This window comes from Chroicocephalus ridibundus, chromosome 8, assembly GCF_963924245.1.
Source record: "Chroicocephalus ridibundus chromosome 8, bChrRid1.1, whole genome shotgun sequence".
Lineage (NCBI taxonomy): Eukaryota > Metazoa > Chordata > Aves > Charadriiformes > Laridae > Chroicocephalus > Chroicocephalus ridibundus.
Window position 1 is genome coordinate 55,811,613 of NC_086291.1, and position 22,879 is coordinate 55,834,491.

Here is a 22,879-nt window from a genome sequence, read left to right on the forward strand (position 1 = left end):
GGGCTTGCTGAGAGCTGCAACCATTTTATTTGCCTACTTTCCCTGGGCTCAATCTGACTAAACAAACTGTTTCAAAGCTACTTTGGTATATTGAAGGCTTAGGCTACAGCGATAGCGTTTCTCTGGTAGCGTAGATGCAGGTAAATAAGCTTTATGGATTTCACAAAGATTAATTAGAAGCAGAAGCTCTTGCAGGATCCTGGGAATGACTGACCAGCACCCCAATTTACCGTGTTAAATAAGACTGGTGTTTCTGCGAGCTGTCACAAATACAGGCTAGCAGATGGCCACCGCGCCAGCCGGCCGAGAAGCCATGTATGGGCAGCAAAGATACCAGAGGGCAAGGATGACAGTGGGGAATGTGACCTCCCGAAGCTGCCTGGTTAAGGCAAATTGCCACCTGGCACAAATCCTGGCTGCCATAAGGTTAAAAATAACAAATAGTCTCCCTATTACATAAGGAAATCTTTTGTCCTTGTTTAGTGGGGCACTATGACGTGCCAGAAAGGATAAATATGGAGCTCCTCTGAAGTCGTACTTGTGGTTAGTGCTCGGGGCCGAACCAGCTGAAGGTACCAGGGCTGATGGTAAGCCAGGCCCTGGCTACAAGCTACTGGTGTTAAACATGTGGAATCTGGGTGAAATTCCAGTGTCTAAGTGTGCCCATCAGCAGCGTCAAAACGGTCCACTGCCCTGGTGACATCTCGGCCCTGGGAGGGACCCCGAGCCCCTTTTTGTGGTGATCAGGTAACATAAATGCAGGGTATCTGTGTGTTGGGAGCAGGCTGCAGACCCTCTGGACGGCGGCCCGTTCTGCTGCCCATTGCAATAGAATAGATGCTGGAGAAGCTGCTGAAGTTACTGTGGGTGAATTGACACTCACCCCAGAAGAGCGATCTCTTTTCACCCCCCTCGCCTGCCTGTGGGTCACTTCCAGTCCCACGGAGGAAACCCCTGCTTTGCTTTCAGTTCAAGAATTAATTGGCAATGACAGTAATGCTCAAGTTTTCCTTTGAGTCCTACTACCTCCTCCTGGTCACGCTCAAGGTGAGACGCCGTCTGTGACGAGCCCGCAGCCCGTGTCCAAGCCAAACTCTCCTGTTTCAGAGGCAGCTTTGAGGACTGTCAAAAGCAACTCTTATTTCCAGACCGACTGCACAGCTCTGCCTGTACCCCCATCTCTTTGGAGGCTCCGATACCTTTTGGGAAGCTTTTGGAAGCTTCCAGCGCCTGTTGTAAGCAGGAGCCATGAGCAGCAGATGGTCTTCACGCTTCACTTCTAGGCCCTCAGCTCTGCCCACGCCATCTCTGCACACCCAAGGATCTGCTTCCACTATCCGTCGTTTTGTGAAAGCGCGCTTTCTGGTGCGTGCCACTTCAGCTAGGATAGCAGAAGGCATTGGGGATTCAAAGGTCCTGAGACCTCATAGTCATAAGAACTGAATTATCCTTAAAATCTACCTAAACTCCTGCAAGATGGCTCTGGATTTCCATCTCCACCAGCTCGTCCCTGGGGAGACGTCCCATTAAGCAGATCCAGACCTGACATCTGGATGCGTAGCGCGCTTTGGCTTGGGCAAGGTGATGCCAGCCTGAGCCTGGTCCCAGACTGCGTCTGACTTGCAGGAACTGGGGAGAGGTGGCAGAGATTACCTAAGCACTTTTAAAACCGCCTTAGATGACTACAAGAAACGGTCAAACAGAAGGCCGTCGGCGCTCTGATCGCGCCTGGGAGCATCTGCCTCGTGTTTGGGTAGCGAGACGTGTCGGTGCTCGGTCCGTGCAGGTACCTGCCCTTGCTCCTCCGCTCGGGGTTGCAGCCAGTGTCACCGTCGGGAGGGCTGTTCTCGGGGCTGTCCCGTCGTGTACCCGAACGCTTACTCCCCGCTTTCCTGAGCCGCTAACGAGGCCCCCCCACCCCTTGTTCGGGTGGCCCCAGCGCTGCGCAGGGTAAAGAGGGTGACGGCAGAGGCAGGGTGAAACGGGGCTCTCGGAAACGGTGATCTCCTCGTACGGCTGGAACTCAGCCAATTGCCCAGATATTTTTATTGTCAAAAAGAAGAAAAACCTTTAGATAATTTTAATTTGCAGTGGTTTTAGTGTGCTGGTCAATCTCAGAGATGGAAAAGCTGCACCGAGCGGACGGTTGCATTATGAATATTGCACCAGCATCCTTCTTCCCTTCCTGCACGAGCCCCTGAACAGGCTATAACTCACTCTAACTGGCACGGGGAAGCGTTCAGCTGACTGAAGGAGCAAAGAAGATGAGGAGGAAAACAGCTCATCAAAGTTACGAAATGCGGAAGTCACCTTTTATTTCAAAATAGGCCAGTTAGAGCTATTTGGATTCTGAGTCTGTGATATTTTGATAAAACTCATCCAAAAAATGGTCACCTGTGCAGCAATATGGCACGAAACAGGTCTCTGCACTTTATTATAGCGTTTTTTTGCTATATTGCTTTTCTTCTGAATCGCCAAGGCTGCCAACTGTAGGACGCAGTATGTGGAAGGAAAACTACAGTGAACTTGACAATTATTTCCAGAGGTTAGTTCAGTCCTAGAAAATATTCATCGGCTCTCTAAAAAAATACAGGGGTTCCCCTTTTGTTTTCTAAATCCTTTTTTTATTATTTCAGCTGTCTTTGGACAAAGGGAGGAAAAAAACCCCGGCGGCAGGGAGATCAAGAGTACATCTTTGGCGTTGTTTAATGAGAAAACACTGACTCTTGTTGAGTGACCCCGTTAGCGCCGTGCAGACAGAGTGTCTCGGCTAATTTTTGTTTGGGTTTTTTTGGGGGGGGTCCCGGTAGGAGGTGAAAGCGGGGCAGGTGAGTCGCGGTTTGTGCCGTTCCCTACCGGAGTGTTAGAGATGGTGCCTGCTCCAAGAACGAAGGGAGCGTGACGAATGCCGTCCTTGTGCAAACAGCCCGTCCCGCTCGCTTCTCTGCTCCGCTTGTGCCCGTGGCCCCTTCCTCCTCACCGGAGCGGCGTCTCCGCTGGCACAACGTACCAGCCAGCCTTTCTTTGCGTCCTTGGTGTGGCTGCAGGTCTCTTGTGACCCATAAAATTGCTCTCATGGTCAAATTCAACTTTTGACCTGCTATCCAGCTGCAAGGCACTGGTGTTTGGAGCTGCCTGCAGGAACGCGTCCGAGGATGCTCTTGGGCTCCAGCGCCGGCCCTGGCCCAGGGAACCGAACGCGGGTAACGGAGGAATTGAGCTTCAGGCATTTCAGTCAGGAAGCAAATTTCACTGTAATGCCGAACAGTGTGGATGATGACTGGGAATGGCAACTCCAGCGTGCGTGCCTTGGTAGCAGGTGCCATATAAGTTGCTGATACTTGTATTTTATTTTTCTTTTTTGAGAGCTGAAAGGTATTTCCAGTTCACGCCAGTTACAGGAAGAGCATTATCGGGTCTCACAAAACTTTTTGCTGCAGAGATTTGAAAATGACAAAATACCACGTCCTGCTACTGCAGCCCCACGGATTAAAATGTGCACTTCAGAGTGCTTTTTTAATATTTGGAAATGATAAAAAAGTTGCCTCGGAGGAAGGAAGACAGATGTCTCGGCTGGCTTATCTGGAAAATCCTGCCATTTCTTTCAGACGTGACCTTTACCTAGGTCATCTTATCTTTCTTGCAACTCAACTAGATCATTATAATGGGCCCCGGCTTGACATACCCTTGAAATGGATTCGAAATCCGGCCCAAGCTGTTTTGTGGATAGAAGAAAGTAAAATGTTTGTGGTCCTGTTCTGATTGTCAGGATGCTAAGGCTATAATTCAAGTCATTAGGCTTAGTCTATAAAGCCCTTCGTAATCCAAGTCTTAAGAATCTGAAAGGTCACTTGTGGTCCAATAATCCCGAATAGTAAATGTGACGAGCTAGTGGTGACTGTCTTGATCCTAAAGCACCTCTTAAAATAAACGCTGGTCTCTGCCCCAAAAGCATATGCGCGTTATTGCAGCATGATCCAGGGGGCTGCGCACAGAATAAGCAGCTTGACTGCTGCACAATGTCATGCCACACGGCTTTTTTTGGAAATTATTTTAATAACTGGGCCGAAGGAATAGACGGGAGGATGCTCGAGGTTTTAAAGACACATCCTCCGGTGGCTGCCGTGGTCCGGCGGAGAGGTCCGTGCTGCAGACTGCTCATTGTCAACAGCCCCCAAATCCTCCCTGAAAACCTGCCAGCGCAGCTGCCCGTGCTGATAAAATGAGCAAAGGTGGCCCACGCAGGAGCAGCAGGGCTTTGCTCATGCCCTGGCCCCGCCGGCGGTGCCAGAGAGCGTTCATGCAGGAGAGCGCTCACACGAGTGATGGGGACGCTGTGAGCAGCGGGTAACATCTGGCCAGAGGTGCGGCGCTTGGCACTGAGCGGGCGGGGGGGCAGGTGCCAGGCGAGCGTAGCCCAGCCGGGACCGGCTTTGAGGATCCCAAAGGCAGCGGCTTTGCCGGGCAGCCCAGAACAGGGCGTTTGGTAGCTGGCGGTGCAGGACGGCAGCGTGGAAGGAGCCCCCCCGGGGTGGTTTTGTGGGAGGAAGGGGCAAGGGACGATGTGACAGACCTGGAGGATGCAGGCGTGGGCTGACGGGATGACTGACAGGGTCGATTCCACATGAGATTGAGCACATGCTTTGCTGTATCGCAGTCAGGGAGCTCAGTGCTTTACCCACCTCCTCGCCACCTCCTCAGGAGGATGCCAGAGGGGTAAAGAAATGGAGGACTGGGAACTTTTAACCGTTTTGGGGACCACTTGTAGTGTCCCCTCTTGGCACCTGACGCTCCTTTTCATCCTGGGGTTTGTGCTGAGGGCGGTTAGATGCCAGCTGGGAGGAGGAGGGCTGGGTGACTTTGTTTTTCCTCTTTAATATCTCCTTGCTTTTCAATTTGTTCGTTATTTGGAGTGATTTCATCTTGATATTGTATTTATTCAGCGGTGCTCTGGATATGGTTATTTTTGTGCCCTGAAGGGCCTGCTTTTCCATTTCATATTACTATATAACTGCTATTAACATCAAGGCACGGTGCCTGCGTAAAGGAGCGCTGAGCAGCTAAACTGCATTTAAATACCTGCGACCCCTTGGCTTTTCTATACGGCATCATTATTAGTACTTCGTCCTTGCCGTGTTTCATCAGAGGATGCTGCCACACAAGGCATAGCTGGGGAGGTCTGATCATCCCTTTATTACAGAAGGGAAAAACAGAGGGAAAGAGATTAAAAGATTTGCCAGCAACACAGAGCAATCAGTGGCTGCGCTGAAAATAGAAACCAGGCTCCTGCTTTCCATCCCCCAGATCTGGCCTCTAGACAACATGACTATATTAAAAATGTAAATGCAAATATAGAAAATATTTCCTTTTTCAAACCTTCCCCGCTAACATTCCGCATCCTTTTGACTCTGTGCTTCGCAGAATGAGCTGGCAGCGCTTGGATCAAAGACCCGGCGACCAGATGGGCTGCGCTGGCTGAACAGAGCGAAGGGAACTGGGCTGAACCACCGAAACCTCAGAGTGACCAAGAAGCTCGTGGCAGAAGGTGGGAGGAGGCTTGTGTCTATTTTGAGACAGAAAAGTATTTAGTAGCTGTAGGCTACTGTTCAAAATACTCTGATTACTGTGTTTAAGGAAGCCAAAAGTGATACTGTCGTGACGGTGTTTGCATTCTTCTGTGCAAAGGCTTCTCAGCCTTTGTGTTGTAGAAAATATTCTCTCTTACAGCGTACCCCAGGTATGAAGCCGGCAGCTTGAGGACACGCAGGCATTTTAACCGGTTGGTATTAAGTTTGGGGACGATGGGCAAATCAAGCACAACTGAGGTTTGACGTCCGTAACCAGAAGGGAGAGGCGCGTGGAGCCTCGCTGAGGTGCCGCGCAGCTGCGGGGCCTCTTGCTCCTCAAGCCGGCGATGCTGAGGAGCGATACCATTCACGGTCTCATTCCTTTGGGTTTGCCCCGGCTTTATTTCTGTTCCCATATTGTTCCTCTACGCTGTAAACAGGCTGGATGATCAAAAAAATAAAAATAGCATGTGGATGCAGCCCAACCAAACAGCCAGAGTAAACTTCATGGGAGAAACTGGATTTAGAAATGCAGCCCTGAGTCATGCCAAAGGGAGTCCATGTTAAAGGCTTTTTTAAGAAGCAATTAGAAAGCAGTCTCCTTTTAAAGACATTTCCCTGCACTCATTCCAGGGCCATAACGCTGCAAATTAGGGCTAAATTCTGCCAGTCTCACCCTTCTGCATCTCTTCCTAGGAGCAGGGTGTGAGATGTGGCTGCATGAGTTCAGGAATCCCCCTGGAGCCGGTGGTGGCAGCGCACGGTTCACCATCGTGTCCAGCAAAACTGGGATCACGGACACATCGTCATCGGGAGACCTGAAAGAGAGAGTGAGTGTTGCTGGAGCCTGTGCAGGGGACTGAGCCCCCCTGCAGCGTGTCCCAGGTTCCTGCTGTGGTTCGTGGCAAGCTGGGATATAAACTAATGGTAAAACTCGGCTGGTGTCAGAGGGACAAGAGTTGGCCTTGGTGAAGTTGATTCGTCTTCTCTAAGACATCTCATCCCAGAGCTCAGCTCCTTCTCAATCGTAGAATCCCAGAATGGTTTGGGCTGGAAGGGACCTCAAAGCCCACCCAGTGCCACCCCCTGCCCTGGGCAGGGACACCTCCCACCAGCCCAGGTTGCTCCAAGCCCCGTCCAACCTGGCCTTGAACCCCTCCAGGGATGGGGCAGCCACAGCTTCTCTGGGCAACCTGGGCCAGGGGCTCACCCCCCTCACAGCAAAGAATTTCTTCCTCAGATCTCCTCTAAATCTCCCCTCTTCCAGTCTGAAGCCATTACCCCTCGTCCTCTTGTAGGCCCCCGTCAGATACTGGAAGGGGCTATAAGGTCTCCCCGGCTTTCATTTCAACAACTAGATTTATGTTATCATAACTATACAATTGCAGTGCAGAAGGGGTGCTGACTACTTCTGGCTTCCCTTCCATCGTCCCCTGTTCTGCTAAGGCTGTGGAGCTCTAACGATATTTTAATGGCTGGGAAAAGGCAGTTCAGAAAAGGTCTTTTGTGTCATCTTCATGCTCGTAGTTGATAACGATAGCAAGAAAAAAGCTGTTTGCATGAGCAAAGCTGTTTGCATGAGCAAAACTGTTGCCTTTTCCCTTTTTTGCTGGCTTAGGAGAGCAAAAGTTTGCCTGATGAAGACTGACGGTGACACAATTTTCAGTGCTCTGCTCAGCAGCTTCTGAAATACGTCCACATTTTGTCACCTTAATAACATTGCAGCCACGGAATTTTTTACTGGTTCAAGACCATATGTCTCTGACCTAACTAGACTTTTACCGGCAAATTGTTTATGGAGCGAACCTCTAAGGATTTTTTGCCTGGTTCCTGAAGAATCGCTAGCACGAGGGAAAGGGGGCTGGCGAGCGCTGTAATCCTTCCCCAAAATGGGCGAGCGCCGCATTGACGTACGGCGGGTTGATAACTATCCATGCTGCTAACCCGCTCAGCTAATACTGCTAGGTTTTAACTTAAAATCACTGATTGGATTAAATATTAATCTGTGACCTCAGAAGGAGCGCGGTGCCCCTGGGGCTGGAGATGCAGCGCAGCGATACGTTAGCATTTTGGAACCCCACCATTTGCAAACCCCTGAAATGCTTCCGGGGGGGGTCCGTGTTCCTTTGGAATGGCTCTGGAATGGACTTGGGCTCGTTTCTCAGTGTTGCCCCCGCTGAGACGACAGGTTTAAAACCACAGCCTGGATTTTGCAACTGCAAGTCGTGTTTCCAGTGCTCCACGGGTGAGAAAATACCCAAATTGCAATAGATTGAATTACTTTATTATTTGCTGGGGGCACATTTACTGCATCGCCCTTTTTCATACGCCTCTTAGTGATGACTGCGGTTCTGCTCTTGTTTCTGTCACTGTCCCGTGTGGCCTTTGAACTAACCTTTTCCCTTTTCCATTTGGATTTTCCTTGTGTAAACCAGGGATAATGGCATTGCTTTAGCTGGAGTGCACTTCACGTTGAAGCGAAGGGTGAAGCGCTGCTGAAATGAGAGATGGACCCCAGGAACCGAGAGGTACGATGGGGCGTTTTAAAACACAATCTGCACAGGACTGTAGACACTTGCATCCCACCTAACACCATTTAAACACTTTCACCTTCCTCTGAGAAATGCCTGGCCTGCAGCTCTGAAGAGAAAACCCCAAACCTCTGCAAACCCAGTAGGAGCCGCTGCCCCCCAGCTCTGTTGCGAGACACAAATTCTCGATAGGCAGCTCCAACCTGGAAGTCAGAGTTAATTAATGGCTTAAAGGCGCTGGCTGGTCCCAGGGTCAGCGGCACCTTGGCTGTGCCCGGCGCCGGGGGGTTTGGGCGCTGGGGTTTGGGCTCGGGCTGCACCGGGCTGTCACGGCTGTCGACGTGTTAATTAGCTGAAGAGAAATGTCCGAGGCGGCTCGTGCTGCTTCAAAGGGCCGTTCAGGGTAACATTTAAAACACAGCTTGCAAGAAAAATAAATGGAGAAGGGCTTGGTTTGTTCCTGCAGCTGCGGAGCAGGGAGAGTGCTGCCGAGGCCACCCAGGCCGTTGGGCTGCGGCTCCTTCACGGGGACCCGCGGGTCCTGCAGCATAGAATCATTGAATCACAGAATGGGTTGGGCTGGAAGGGACCCTGAAGACCACCCAGTGCCACCCCCTGCCCTGGGCAGGGACACCTCCCACCAGCCCAGGTTGCTCCAAGCCCCGTCCAACCTGGCCTTGAACCCCTCCAGGGATGGGGCAGCCACAGCTTCTCTGGGCAACCTGGGCCAGGGGCTCACCACCCTCACAGCAAAGAATTTCTGCCTCAGATCTCATCTAAATCTCCCCTCTTTCAGTGTAAAACCCTTCCCCCTCGTCCCACGGCTCCCCTCCCTGCTCCAGAGTCCCTCCCCAGCTTTCCTGGAGCCCCTTTAGGGACTGGCAGGGGCTGGAAGGTCTCCGCGGAGCCTTCTCTTCTCCAGGCTGAACCGCCCCAGCTCTCTCAGCCTGTCCCCACAGCAGAGGGGCTCCAGCCCTCCCAGCATCTCCGGGGCCTCCTCTGGCCCCGCTCTAACAGCTCCGTGTCCTTCTTGTCCCACCAGCTGGCCCTTGCTTGAGGGGCCTGCGCGGAGATGGGGATGGGGAGGCAGAGCCACTCGCAGGGAGAGGGAATGGTGTTTTCAAGGTTGCAACCGGAAAACCCAACCTGGAGACCGTGACTTCTTTATCTGGGCGAGGGTGGCTCCTGTTTGGTGTGTAGCAACACGGGACTGTGGAGGTGGGAGGTTTCTCCTGCCCGTGATTCCCTGTTTGCATTGGAAGAGCTGCCGGTCCTGGCTCGGTTGGTGCCAGGAAGGTGGCGGTGGCGTGAGGATGCGTCCGTGCGGGTGCAGGGCGATCTGGGCAGTGGAGGTGGCGGTCCCCGCGGTGCTGGGCATGGCAGTGGGGCTTTGCTGCCCGGGCACAGGCTGGGATGTGCAGAGCTGGGATGTTCGTTTACCTGGGATGTGCAGGCGAAGGCTGCGGAGGCAGGGCAGGGCTGCCCACGGCGCCATCGGGGAAGAGGGAAGGGGAGAAGCTGAAATATTCATGCAGAAAGAGAGGAGCAAGAAAGGTTTTATTTTAAATGTGTCGCGTTTGTGCATAATTAAGCACCAGCTAAAAGCTGGGATTGGAGCTCCAAGGATCAGAGAGCGGGCAGATGGGATGAGACCATGAAGGAAGGAGAATTTAAAAAGCACAGAAAATCCTGCTTTAAAATGTGCCACAGCTGGGTTTGCCAGTGGTGCTGGAGGAGCCCGGTGTGATGGTGAAGAGCGAACCCCGAAGCCTCAGGAAAGAGTGAAAGGTCTGAGAGCGGAGGCTCTGTCAGGCTGGCCCCGAGGAGACGGAATGTCTCAGCCCAGCGCCCACCGGGTGAAGCAGCTTCAGACTGGAGCTGCCAGGTGTGCTGGGGGGGACGGGGCGTTCACCTCTGCTGCTGGGTTATTTCAATGCAATCACCTTGGAACAGGGTGCCCAGAGAAGCTGTGGCTGCCCCATCCCTGGAGGGGTTCAAGGCCAGGTTGGACGGGGCTTGGAGCAACCTGGGCTGGTGGGAGGTGTCCCTGCCCAGGGCAGGGGGTGGCACTGGGTGGGCTTCAGGGTCCTTTCCAACCCAAACTGTTCTGTGATTCTGTGTGAAAAATATTCTAGAATCAAAGAAATGGGCAGCCTGGTTTGGGACTGCGGCCTTTCTCTCTAAAGCAGAAGTTAAATTCCTTTGCATCACCAGATGTCCCTGGTGGCGCTGAAAGTGATTAGATTGCAAGAAGGAGGAAGGAACCCCATTTACTGCTCTCAGGGAAGCTTCTCTTTTGAAAGGACAGTAGTTCGTGAGTGCTGCCCGGCTCCGGGAGAGGCTGGGGACGGGGGTGGCTGGGACGGGGACTTGGCTGTGGGGCTGGAGAGCACCAACCGACGGCTCTGCGTGTGGCCGCTGGACGTGCTGGTGAACACCACCGTGCCGCTCAGCACTGCCAGCTGACGCTCTGGGGGACGGATTTATCCACCTGAGCAACGCAGCCCCGAATACCGCGGTGCCGGGGTTTGAAGGCTCCCTCTCCTGCCGACTCCTGCAGGAGCAGGGCTGAGCGGCTGCTGGCCCCTGACACGCCAGGTTGGGTCCAGCAGTGCCGATGATCACACTCTGAATTTTTAACCCCACGTGCCCATTGCTGGCTCCGAGGACAGACGCAGGGAAGGAGACCTCGCTTTCTGCTCTCTGGTCCTCTTTGTCCAGGAGTGGCTGATTTGGAAGGGCTAGACCTGCAAATAATTATACGCGGCCCAAGGACTTTCTTTCCCAAGTACAAACCCGTGGGTGGTTGGGTCCCGGGGCGCTTCTACGTAAGGGCTTTTCTCTCTGTGCCGCCCTTTCTGTAATTTCTCCTGTGACTTGTGACATGACCCTGCCCTGATGGGGGAGGTTTTGATTTTTTTTTTTCGGAGATCATTTAGTCCTAGACAAAGATTAATTTTCATTTTAATTTTTAACTTAAATCTCTTAGGCAAAAATGTTTTTGTGGGCCATCTGGGATGCTGTTATCTTGCCCGGCTTTGCCTCTTTCACCCCGCAGGTAATGAGTAACCTTCCTCCCGCCGGGCAGGCTGGGTGCTGGTCGCTTCCCTGCTCCCTTCTCTTTGGGAAGCATAAGGACATTTTTAGTGTCAGAGTGACATCTCTCTGCCTCTTGCTTTTGGTAATTCTTACGGTGTGAGATGATGCCGTTCCTACACCATGTCCTGCTTACTTCCTTTCTCCAGGGAGCCCAAAAGCCGTCCCAGAAATGGCCACAGCGAAAGGGCAGGAGCGAGTCAGCGCCCGGGAGCCGCGGGGACAAGGCTGCGTTCACAGGCTGCGGGGACGTCCCGGGACACAGCCCCGCGCCGCGCTCCTCAAAGCCACGTAGACAAGCCATTGTCCAGGCAAGGGCCCAAACGCGCGTGTCCAGACTCCCAGTCTCCTGCTCTTACGCAGGTGCTGGTGTTTGTGACGCCAGTGGGTTTGGGATGGATGGGCCGTTTGAGAGAGGGCAGGGTCCGAGCTGAGCCCTCTCCTGTCCGTCCGTGGCCTGAGACGGACGGGAGAGTCCAGGTTGGAATGCGCACTGTGTCCAGCGTAGGTGGGAATCTTGCTGCACCTTGGAAGGGTCCCAAAGCATCCGCAAGGCTGATACCATCTCATATCACAGTATGGAGCAGTACAAAATCCTTGTGATCTAAAAGGGCTCCAAAAAAAAGATGTCAAATGCTTGTTTCCTACCTACGGGACCATTGCGTCGTTTGTGATTTTACAAAAAGAAATTTTACAAAAGTGATGTCTGTTTCCACCAGTGTCTCCGACAGGTCTCGCTCTGTTAGACACTGCCAGAAACCAGTGGAAAGGCAGATCTTTTACAAAGCCTTCCACATTCTTTTTGATTCAGCAATCCAGCTCTCCAGGACACGGGGTTTATATCCCTTTTGTCATGTATAGGGTGAAAGTGGTACCAGTTAACACTGGATGGGGAGTGGGAGGAAATGCCCCTCCTGACCCACCCGTGAAAGAGGGAAACAAGACACTGGATTACAACTTCGGAGTTTGCAGCGGTGAATTAGTTTTCCATCGGCCTCTGGTGGCGAAAAAACCAAGAGGGGGTCAGCAACTCTGCGTTTTATTGAGCTTTCGGTAACGTAGCCCGCAGTACGGAAGAGTAAGAACTGTCAAAGTGCCTTGTTACGTGTTTTACACGGGGCTGGTGAATCAGGTCAGGCTCTAGGGCTGCCCTGAGGTCAGGAGGAGTAGCTTTCTGTCTGCACACCCTATAGGTCTTTAGGACAGTCCAGATCCAAAGTGTCAATAGATAGGAAGAGCGCAGAGATAAGCCACAGGGCTCCCAACCTGCAGAGGCAACAGACGGGTCCTGATTTTTCCGCACGTGAAGATTTCCCAGTTCTGTTCCCCTTCACTGGGTGAAAATGCTTCAACGCCAGGACACGAGGAGGTGGAGGAGGAGGGAAGATGCCGTCCACCAGCTGCCCACCCAGGTCACGCGTGGCCTGGAGCAGGACTCTTCGCCTGCAGGACCTGCTTCTCCTTCGCTCCACCGTGGGACCAGCAATGCCTGTCTGCCCTGAAGGATTATTTTGGGATCAGCATTTGTAAGGCCGGGAGGGAGAAGGCAGAAAGTAAAGAGCTGTCTGTGTTCAGAGAAGAGGATGGAAGAGTGGGATGAAGAGGAAATCTTAAGAGAAATTTATGATTGATGCCTAATAGTAAAGCAGATATGGGACTCCCGGGTGCCAGGAAAAGGAGAGGTGGTAGATGCCCCATCCCTGGAAACATTCTATGAAATTACTGCAGGCAAAGAATCTGAGCTGGGCTCTGGAAACGAAGCCGACCTGCCCCGCTGCTCTCGGCGGGGAGCCTGCAAGCCTGCACCTCCACCTGCTGGGCTTGGACTTTGCCTTTGGCAGACAAAACAATTTTTTGTGGAGAGCTGGGGGTGGAGGGGAAGATTGCAGCAAAAACCCCTGACATCATTTAGTCTAAATAAATATAATGCAATAATGGGAGCATTCTCATAAAGGTGTCCCAGTGGCTTTCCAGAAAGGCAGGCTCCACCGGAACATGGCTGCCTTCACCCCCCTCTTCATCTGCGGCGTGTGCGCGTTGCTTTTATCAGCTGCACTCTATGTTTTTAAAGTTTTCAAGCAATCAGCTTTAAATTTGCCTCCTGGTCCGTTTCCTCTTCCCGTCGTCGGCAACCTGCATTTGCTGGACATGAGAAGACAAGACAAGTCGCTAATGAAGGTAAGAACAAATGTCCTTTGTTTCTAGGGTGTTAAATGCCAGCATGGACCTATTTCAAATCCTCCTCTGGTGACAGTTCTGAGATGATTTTCAGTGCCAAATGCGTTTTTAAAGAACTGTGACGTTTTAAAGCTTTCAGAATGACCAAGGAAACTGTTAAATCCCAGCTCTGCAGAGGGTGATGGTAAATACGAGCAGTGCTTACACGGCAACTACCCGCACATGGAAAACTATGAGTATCTGCACCAGATCAAACCCAGGGACCTAAATTTTGGCGTCTTCCTTGTGCTGTGAAATACTTCAAAATATTTGAGGATCCACGTAGCCAAATCGAATGATGGATGCTTCATTGTCGTTGCCAAAATAGCTTGTATTTCTTATTCATGTTGCCAGTTTTTCACGAGAACGGGAATTCATACAGCACAGCCCGAAGAAGAGATGTAGGAGAAATCATTTGAAACAGTGAATGACTTGGATTTACGCAAGACGAGGCTCTCTGCGGGAATCCCAGTTGCCTCACATCTATCTGACAGGAAAAAAAAGGGGGAAATTTCAATGTATTTAGTCTCTCGGAGCCAAAATGTGGCTCAGCGGGCATTCCCCACGTCAGGACGCGGGGTGTGAATATCCCGCACCTTCCACCAAGCCTTTTAACACCAGGCTGCCAGCGGCCCTCTGACCTGCTTGGCGCTATGCGGGGAGGAGGAGCTGACTTTCCCCATCTCATTCCTGTCTCCGTGCCATGCGAGGGGCCTCCAAGATGCCCGTGGAGATGCATCTTCATCTTAACGCCAGCCAGCTCCCAGTGGGCTCAACACCCAGAGCTTGGGAGGTGGGAAACGGGTTTGGGCTGGTGTTCCTGTTTCTGGCAAGACCTGAGATCCTTCTGCTGGGGAGGGTAGGGGAGAAGGTTGGGAAGAATAAGGAAAGCAGAGGCTGGAAAGGAGGTGTCTTGAGGACGTAGGAGCAAGGCGACGGCATCTTGGTGACGCATAGACTTGGGGGAAGGTATTGGGCACGCTGGCCACACTGGTGCCTTCTTTCCTCCGTTGAACGATAGCATCAAGAAGTCAACTGGGAAGGGGGTCTCCTGGTGAAACCAACTGGGAAAGTGGTCTGTGGTTGCAGCCTGGAGGACCCTCTCGCCGTCCCCTGTCCTTCGTGGTCAGGGCAGAGCAGACAAGGTCTGCTCTGCCCTGACCGCGAAGGACAGGGGACGGCGAGAGGGTCCCCTGGGCTGAAGCTACTGGTGGGGTGAGATTTTATACCGGGCTTGTGGAACTGCAGTAATGATCTGAAAGCTGACTTGCCGGAAGACTTTTAAGGTGTCAACAAATGACCTGGAGTAGCAAATCTTCCCCCAAAAAGGAGAATCCCTAAAGGGTTTCCCCGTGGAAGTTGCACGGTAGATGGTGCAACAGCCGAAACGTTATTTTGAACAAATGGTTGAAATCAGTGTGCTGTGAACTATTTTTTTGCCTAAATAGACCAAATCTGGCCGTGTTGGTGAAGCACAGGTTAAAATCTGCCAGGGCTACCTGTTGGCTTTGGTACAGCAGGAGGGGTTGCTAAGCTTTGGAGCCTCCTCTGATTTACGTTGCCAGAACTGGTCTCCTTTTATGGGACACCAGGGTTGATCTCACAATGGCTTTATGCAGTTTCAACTCCCTTCCTCTCGGTCAAGTCTGAGTTCCTCGTAAGGCCTGGCAGGACCGTGTTTGTGAGCCTCCAGAGAGCTCCTGCTACTTGGTACCTCAGATCTCACCCTAAAGTCCTGCTGTGCAGTGGCTTGGAAACTGCGGTGTAGCAGGAATAAAAAGCGGAGTGTGGTATTGTGGTGACTTCCTAAGGCAAGTTGAAAGAGCAGTCGTTCCTTATGCCTTCATCCATCCATCCATCCTCGGGGAATCATATTACATACCTCTTTGCATTAATGACAACAAAGCTTTTATTTAACTTTTTCTAGTAAATGAGGACACTTCTGCTCATCCATCTTCTCGTGGTGGTCGTTCGCGCTACAGCTCCATAGCTGTCTTGGTGATGCTTTTATGCTGCTGGTGGTGTCCAAAGTGCCTCGTTACCTTCTGCCTCCTTAACCCACTGGGCCAACCTGAGTCCACCCAGCTCAGGAAAACAGTAGTTTTATGGAAGCTGTTGGGTTTAACACACCAGCGTTTATTTGCTTTGATTCCTCTTTCGTTTCGGTGTCTCGGGGATTTATGTCTGCCTTCCCTCCAGCCCTCTGGCCACCGAAGGAGGAGGGAAGGCAACTCTTCGGCCGCCCCAGCAGGACATGCTGCTCCCACTGACAACTTCTGTGCTGTGATTTTTCTCACCTTCTAGATTTCAGAGAAATATGGCCCCGTGTTCACCGTCCATTTGGGGTTCCAGAGGGTGGTGGTGTTGACTGGCTACGAGGCAGTAAAGGACGCCCTTCTGAACACGGCGGATGTGTTTGCGGACAGACCAGCCATACCCATATTCTACCACATCCAACACGGAAACGGTACTGGCAGGTCGAGAAGTTAAGGACGTGCTTGCAATGCTGTTTCTCAAATGTGTCGTTTCAGTTGCGACAATATTTAAGAGTCTTGGTCTGTGTCCTTATCGTCGAGGGCTGCATTTTGTGGGCCTTGGGGGCAGTTGTTTATTTTCTTAAGAAAAATATTTCTGGGGATTTTCTTATTTGCCTTATCAGTTTTTTGCTTTTAGTGGCACTTGGGTCACATTTCAAGGGTGAGTTTTTTTCAGCGCAGAGGGAAGGAAATTATTTTTCACAACGTGAAGGCTGCGGTCCTTACGCAATCTCTTTCCTACAGTTACTGGGAGTTCAGACAAAGTGTGGATCACGCATGACTCATGATACGGACTGCAAGAACTGGCAAGAGTGCAACAGCACGGGCTATTTGTACCTCAAACAATTACTTCTGTAAACAGATTTTTGGCGTGTTTCTGAATTGCATGTTAGAAAGTAATACATTGCCCAAGACTAGACATTGAAAAACAATGAAGGGAATAATCCAGGGCTGAAAGGAAAAGATGCGATGACCTAATATGTATATAATGCATACAGCCTGTGGGTTTTTTTTTTTTTTTTATCTTTTTGTAAGAGTGAGGCCCCGTGTGAGGAAGGGTGCACTGCGCTGCCTTCCCAGCCGCCGTACGAGGATGCAGATTATGTTCAGCCCTGGAAGCCCTCCTGGGAAGGGAGGATTTCTGCGTTGTACCCAAACACCTCCGTGCCCTCTTGGCTGAGCGTTTCTTTGGCGGATGGGTCAGCCAGCTGCGGGGGGGGGGATTCCAGCAAAGGTGCCTCCCTGCCCGCGCCCCTCGTCCCCCTGCACACTATACAGCTCATCCTCCAAAACAGGAGTTGTTCAGGGAAATCGTTTGTCCTGTTCACGACAGGGACGGAGCGGTGTCACCTGCTCCTCGCCTTGCTCTCTGAAACAGCTGGGTCATTTTTCTAAGGAAAAACGAGTCAGCCGGAGACAAATACCACGCACAGAGCTTTTTACTGCCTGTGGCTGCAAAGAGACAAAGCTATAAATGAGCCAAACCCAGAGCTTTGGGGTGAACAGCACCCAACCGTTTGAAATATTGCCGCCTGCCCTCCTGAACCTCCCGGGGGCTGTGCTTTCCCAAGGCAGCCCCCCACAGACCCTCCCAGTCCTCTCCCAAGCAGGCTCCACCAGGATGAAAAATGTCTGTGCTCCCTGGCTGTGCTTTCGGTGTTTCTGAGAAAATCCCGTACCGCCTCAGCAAACAGGGCATGCAATCCCTCCGTAGGTGTGTTCTTTTCTTCTCGAGAGCTCTGGAAGAAGACACGGCGGTTCACCGTAGCCACCATGCGGGATCTCGGCATGGGGAAGCATCTTGGAGAAGAAAGGATGCTTGAGGAGCTTCAGTTTCTCATTGAGTTGATCAAATCCTTCAAAGGTGAGCTGGAGACGGCATCGAGTGTTTCATGCTACTTTACAAAGCCACTTCAAGAGCTCTGGGTTGCTGCAGAAATGACCAATACAGTTAATGATTTTGTTCATTTCTAGGTGGACCTTTCAAGTTACGGTTTTTGAATATGGCCCCCACCAACATCACCTTTGCTATTCTCTTTGGGAAGAGGTTTGATTATGAAGACCCGACGTATCTCACTCTGTTAAGACTCATAGATGAAGTTATGCACCTTCTTGGCTCTCCGTTCTTGCATGTAAGGTACCCTCTGCTGAGATGCTCAGTGTCTCTTCGGAGTTGGTAGGTCAAGCTGACTTACTATTACGGATTGGTTTTGGCGAATCTTTAGGGTTACGGAGACGTAAGAATCATAGAATGGCTGGGGTTGGAAGGGACCTTTAAAGATCATCTAGTCCAACCCCCCTGCCCTGGGCAGGGACAAGATTCTTTGTTTTGCGTTTTTCTTCCTTCATGAAAACCTCTTGTGGTGGAGGTCCAGTATCACATGGTGGCCCTGGGCTGAGATGCTGTTTTTATCACAGCAGTGATAAAACTACTGATATAATGACTTTATCTGTGTGGGTGCTACGAAAAATAGCCAGGCTCATTCCAGTTATTTTCTGCTGATTGCTGTGTGAACATCCCAGAAGTAACCTCTTGTCTAAGGGACGTGTATTTGAGGGTTACTAGGTTTTGGTCTCTTGCTAATTAAGAAATTAGTGAAGCTACAGAGTTGTAGTACAAAGTACAGAGCTGCAGACGTTATATACGGACCTCTCACGCCGCCTGACGCGGCATTAAATCAACACCTGCTCGACGGGGCTGCACAAAGGGAGTCTTCCAACTGCGAGGCTCTCACCTGAGCCAAGAGCTCTTGTTACACTTAATCCTCCATCACAAGGAATAGAGCATTAGTTACTTAAGGTAATATTGAACATAATCCAAAAAGCTGTTAAAAAAAAGAAAAAAAAACCAAACTGATGGGTTTATTACCTGAATGAGAGCTGTTTACAGTAGTTACAATTTACAATAGTACAACATCCCTTTTATTTTGATCTCTACGGCAGGTCTAGGTTTTGCAGAAAACAACAAAAATTATAACCCGTTAGCAAGAGCAAGAGATTTGTGAATCTTATTCTGCAGCCCGTTTATTTATAACATTGAGAAATGGTGTAAGTAACCCCCTTGCCCATAAAATGCAACTGTTTATCGTGCTGTGAAATTTAACGATGCTGAGAGCTCAGAGTAATCGATTTATAATTCATGTGAAGGTTAAAAATGATGATCTAACAACTTTAAAACATAAGTATTCTGGCTCGCTAAACATTTGGAGTTTTCTTTGCATAACGCGTAATGCTTTATCTTTTTGCTTTATTACCTCTTTTAAAATGTAATTTCATTGTTTCGTGAGTTTTCTATCACTTTCCCTTAATTGTATTTTTCTAAATTCGTGCTTATAGGCTTTGTCTAGACAAGTCTGATAGGCTCCATTCATTTCCATAGAGAACTTTTAATAAGAGGAGGCGTTTTTATACATTAAAATTTTTTTAGTTACCCAAAAAGAGAGATTCCAATCACATTTCATTTGGTTCCTCACATAAACGATTTCTCCACTATAACATTTGAGTTTTACAAGGTAAGGGGTGAATTTAATTTTTTTTCTGTGATTTTTTTCTTTTCCTTTTTTTCTTTTTAGTTATTTAATTTCTACCCATTCCTTGGATTTCTCCTCAAACCTCACAAGGTGATCCTGAAAAAAGTGGAAGAGGTGTGTGCGATCTTAACGAAGTGCATCAAGGAAAGCAAAGAAAGTCTTAATAAAAACAACCTGATGAGCTACATCGATGCATTGGTATTCAAACAAGAGGTATTTTAACAATCTGACGATTCCTAGTGCAGGATCTTACACAGAGATGGTCTGTGTTGCTTGTCTAATGAACGTGCTCTACCACGGTCTATATGAAAATACTTAAGTTTGGGGTAAACACCCTCCTATTGCAATGTGTTAAATGCAGCATACTGCGGGAAAAGCAAGAAATAATTACCTAGACTGCATTGCATGAATGTGTAAAACTCGTCCTCAGGTGTTAGCTGTGGTCCTTTCCCTCCTTGCTGGAGCGCGAGAGGGAGGTCATGGGGTTTTTCCAACGCACTCCAGGCCGACGCATCCCTCCCTGTGGGCATGGGAAGAGGCAAGAGATGCCCAGTTCTAGAGACGCAGAAGTTGCCGTTGCGTTTGTGCAGACCCGTCACCAGCTCCCACGCAGTGGCTTTACCAACAGCAGGGATAGTGTGGGAGCAGAGCAAGGAAGGACCAGTCCGCATTCGCCTTCTCCGAGCATCCGTGTCCTTGGGCGGGGTGGTGGGCGGGAGGGGTGCTTGGGCTCGATGCCTCGTGCCTCCGCTGTTGCACACAGGAACAGGCGAGGTTCCCATCGGCAGCGCGAAGCAGGGACGGCAGAGCTGATGTGCGGGTGGTGCCCTTCGTGGCTTCCCGGTGGCGCCTGGCACGCACCTAGACAAATTCCAGCTGCCTGGGAAAGCACGGTCCTGCACCTCTCATCAACTTTCCGCCTTCTCAGGATCCACAGGCAGGGGATGGAAGCCCAGAGTCAATCAGATAACCACTGCCCAGAGCAGATAAATGTCATGTGATGGTGGAAAATCAATGAACTAGTCCAATTAGTTCGTCGTTGGGGGGCAGAATCTCAAAGTGCGGAAATATTTCTGCTGTAAACTGAAGCCTTTCTGTATCGGTGTGTCAGTGCGGTGCATCTGGGCACTTGTAATTCACATGCACCCCGCTGTAATGTCTCCGAAGACTAGGTCACCTCTCCCAGTTCTCTCTTTCCGTGCTGACAGCAGTGTTTTTTTAAATTTTTGTTTCCCTAAAGGAGGAAAATAAAAGCAATACACTTTTTCATGACGCGAATGTATTGGCCTCTGCGCTCGACCTGCTCATGGCTGGCACGGAGACGACATCCACGACGTTGCAGTGGGCCGTCTTGCTGCTGATGAAGTACCCCGAGGTTCAAAGTGAGACGCCTTTATGGGTTTGCTTTTCTTACGTAGGGTGCAGTGACCCCATAAGCGCTGCTCGCCTGTAAAAGTTCTGTAGCCTCTCATGCATCCGGAAGCACCTGGCACCTCTCCACCTCTGCCCAAGCATTGTACGCTGCCATTCAGGACCAAAGGGTCTGAGGGGTTGTTCTCTCTCTGCTCCCAGGGGCTGGGCAACCTCCCGCCTGGGGTAGTCCAACCAACAGTCATCACGAGCTGGGATGTGGAGGTGCTTTACCACCGAGGGAAGCTCGCTTCATGCCTTTCTCTTGCCCTCCAGACAAGGTGCACGCAGAGATTGAGCAAGTTCTGGGCCCTGACTGCTTGCCTGCCTTTGAGGACCGGAAAAAAATGCCGTTTACCAACGCGGTGATCCACGAGGTGCAGAGGTTTGTCACCCTCCTGCCACACGTTCCACGGTGCACCTCTGTTGACACCCACTTTAAAGGCTACTTCATCCCCAAGGTACTTGCTGCTCTCCAGAGGAAGAGGGGGGTGCAGCACACCAGTGACCCCCAGGGCAAAACGTCACAAGGAGCAGGGGAGCTCGAAGCACAGGGCTTTTGGTGGGGAAGAGCCAGTTCCCTAATCCCCCGTCTCCTCCACGCCCAGACCGATGGCAGCATGACTTCAGGGTTACCCACACCACTTCCCATTTCCCATAACTGGTAACCCGGAGTCTCTTCCTTATTCTCTTCACTCTCTGTTGCCATTCATGCCCTGTAGAGCAGTTCTGCCTCTGGAGTACCATGGCATTGTCCCGTTGCGTGCTTGAGGCGAGCAGAGAGCAGCTGGGCAGGAAGGAAGCCTGGTCTACTTCTTTCTTCTGCTTCATAACTCAGGAACAGCCAACAACCATTGTTGTTTGGTCACATATTAGTCAGTAATTCCAGTGAAGTTGGTATCCACACTAACTAAGGGTCAAATGGTCATGTACAAGCCCAGAAATTAGTTCTTCAGAGGTAGAAGCTTGCTCCCAGACGCAGCCCAAAGGGAGGAACAGTTACATGGCTGAACGGGCAAAGGCAGAAGTTTGCTCCATCCATGCATGCTAAAGCAGGGTGTGGTTGTGCTGCAGGGAACAACGGTGATTCCTCTGCTCGCCTCCGTGCTGCTGGATAAAACACAATGGGAGACACCAGACGAGTTCAACCCCAACCATTTCCTTGATGTGGACGGGAACTTCGTAAAGAAGAAAGCGTTCCTGCCCTTCTCCACAGGTAACGAGAGCGTTTGGTCCTGCACGGGGCTCTGAGTTCCCAGTGCCCATCAGAAGGAACTAGCCAAGTGGCAGGATCCAAGCCTCTGTAGGGACCAGCACGGACGTCAGTGGTGGGGATGGTTTAGCAATACCCACCTGGGTTTTGGTGGCTTGCAAACAGCCCCTCGGCCCATGCTGGGAGGTACACCAGGCCATGGTGTTTAAAGACACCACTGGGACCCACAGAAGACTCAACACCTTCAAGCAAGAGTTCAACCTTCCCTCTGCCTTGGGAAGGCTGGTTTCCTTGCACGCTCAGGTGAAACGGCCCCCTTCAAATGCCTGGAGGAGGTCAATGGTGATGGCTACTGAGTATCACACCATGCTATTTCACATTTCTGAGGCCTGTACTGTCCTTCACGCAGTTGCTACCAGGCAGTAGGGAAGAGGTGTCAGGCTGAGCCACCACTTGCCCAATCTCTCCACCAACAGCCATGCTTTTGGCATTGCAGGGCGGAGAAACTGCATCGGAGAAAGTCTCGCCACGATGGAGCTCTTCATCTTCTTCACAGGCTTGATCCAGAAATTTACATTTAAGCCTCCACCTGGGGTCAAAGAATCTGAGCTGGACACGACCGCAGAGGCTGGATTCACCATGAGACCCCATCCGCAGTGTGCCTGCGCGGTGCTACGCCAATAGGCCCAAGGCTCCGAACTGAGAAAAATCCAGCTGATTGTTTTGCGCAGGGCGTAGGAGATGCACAAAGGAGAAAGCAGATCCCTGTGCAGTAGCTACAAGTGTCGTCTTACTCAAAGCCTCGCAAGTACTGGCTACACGCTTAAAATATCTGTTGGACAAATATTTTTCTTCTTAGAAAAGAAAAAGAAAAGCTCCTCCTTAGAAAGCAGAGGAGGGCTGGTGGGTGAGGTTACCTGGAAAATTCCAGCCACATGCGTGACTAGAAATGACAGGACAGCCACTACTTTACACATCAAATATACAACATAAGAAAGTTATTCTAGTTCTGAGTTTCTGGGAGGTGATGGTTCTCAGGAGCACGTCGTTTCTTCACTTGGAGACCAATACTAGATACGAATGTTATGTATTCTCTAATCCCTGCTCTTTACCCATTCCCTACTGCACACGGAATAAATTATTCCCAAATGCCTGCTCTTTCGATGTCCGATGGGTGCTATTCAACACTTCCCAGACTTCTGGTTTTGAATCCCAGATGCCAAATGCTGAACTTCTTAGGTTACCCCTTGCTCTGAGGGATGTTAGCGCGGTTCCTTGG

The 22,879-nt window shown here is 50.9% G+C and overlaps 1 protein-coding gene across 3 annotated transcripts; it reads left to right on the forward strand.

Moving 5' to 3' along the window:
* The first annotated feature begins 7,630 nt into the window (after positions 1-7,630).
* Positions 7,631-22,750, forward strand: LOC134519393 (cytochrome P450 2W1). Of its 3 annotated transcripts, XM_063343500.1 has the most exons (10): positions 7,631-7,812; positions 8,003-8,095; positions 15,716-15,878; positions 17,162-17,311; positions 17,422-17,579; positions 19,020-19,190; positions 20,218-20,359; positions 20,664-20,848; positions 21,462-21,603; positions 22,097-22,750. In XM_063343500.1, the coding sequence occupies exons 2-10, from the start codon at positions 8,075-8,077 to the stop codon at positions 22,282-22,284; spliced, it is 1,320 nt and encodes a 439-aa protein (XP_063199570.1). In that variant the 5' UTR covers positions 7,631-7,812; positions 8,003-8,074; the 3' UTR covers positions 22,285-22,750. The 3 variants fall into 3 exon arrangements, with proteins under 3 accessions (XP_063199570.1, XP_063199568.1, XP_063199569.1); XM_063343498.1 differs by lacking the exons at positions 7,631-7,812; positions 8,003-8,095 and adding an exon at positions 12,315-13,372; XM_063343499.1 differs by lacking the exons at positions 7,631-7,812; positions 8,003-8,095 and adding an exon at positions 13,831-14,204.
* The last annotated feature ends 129 nt before the right edge of the window (positions 22,751-22,879 follow it).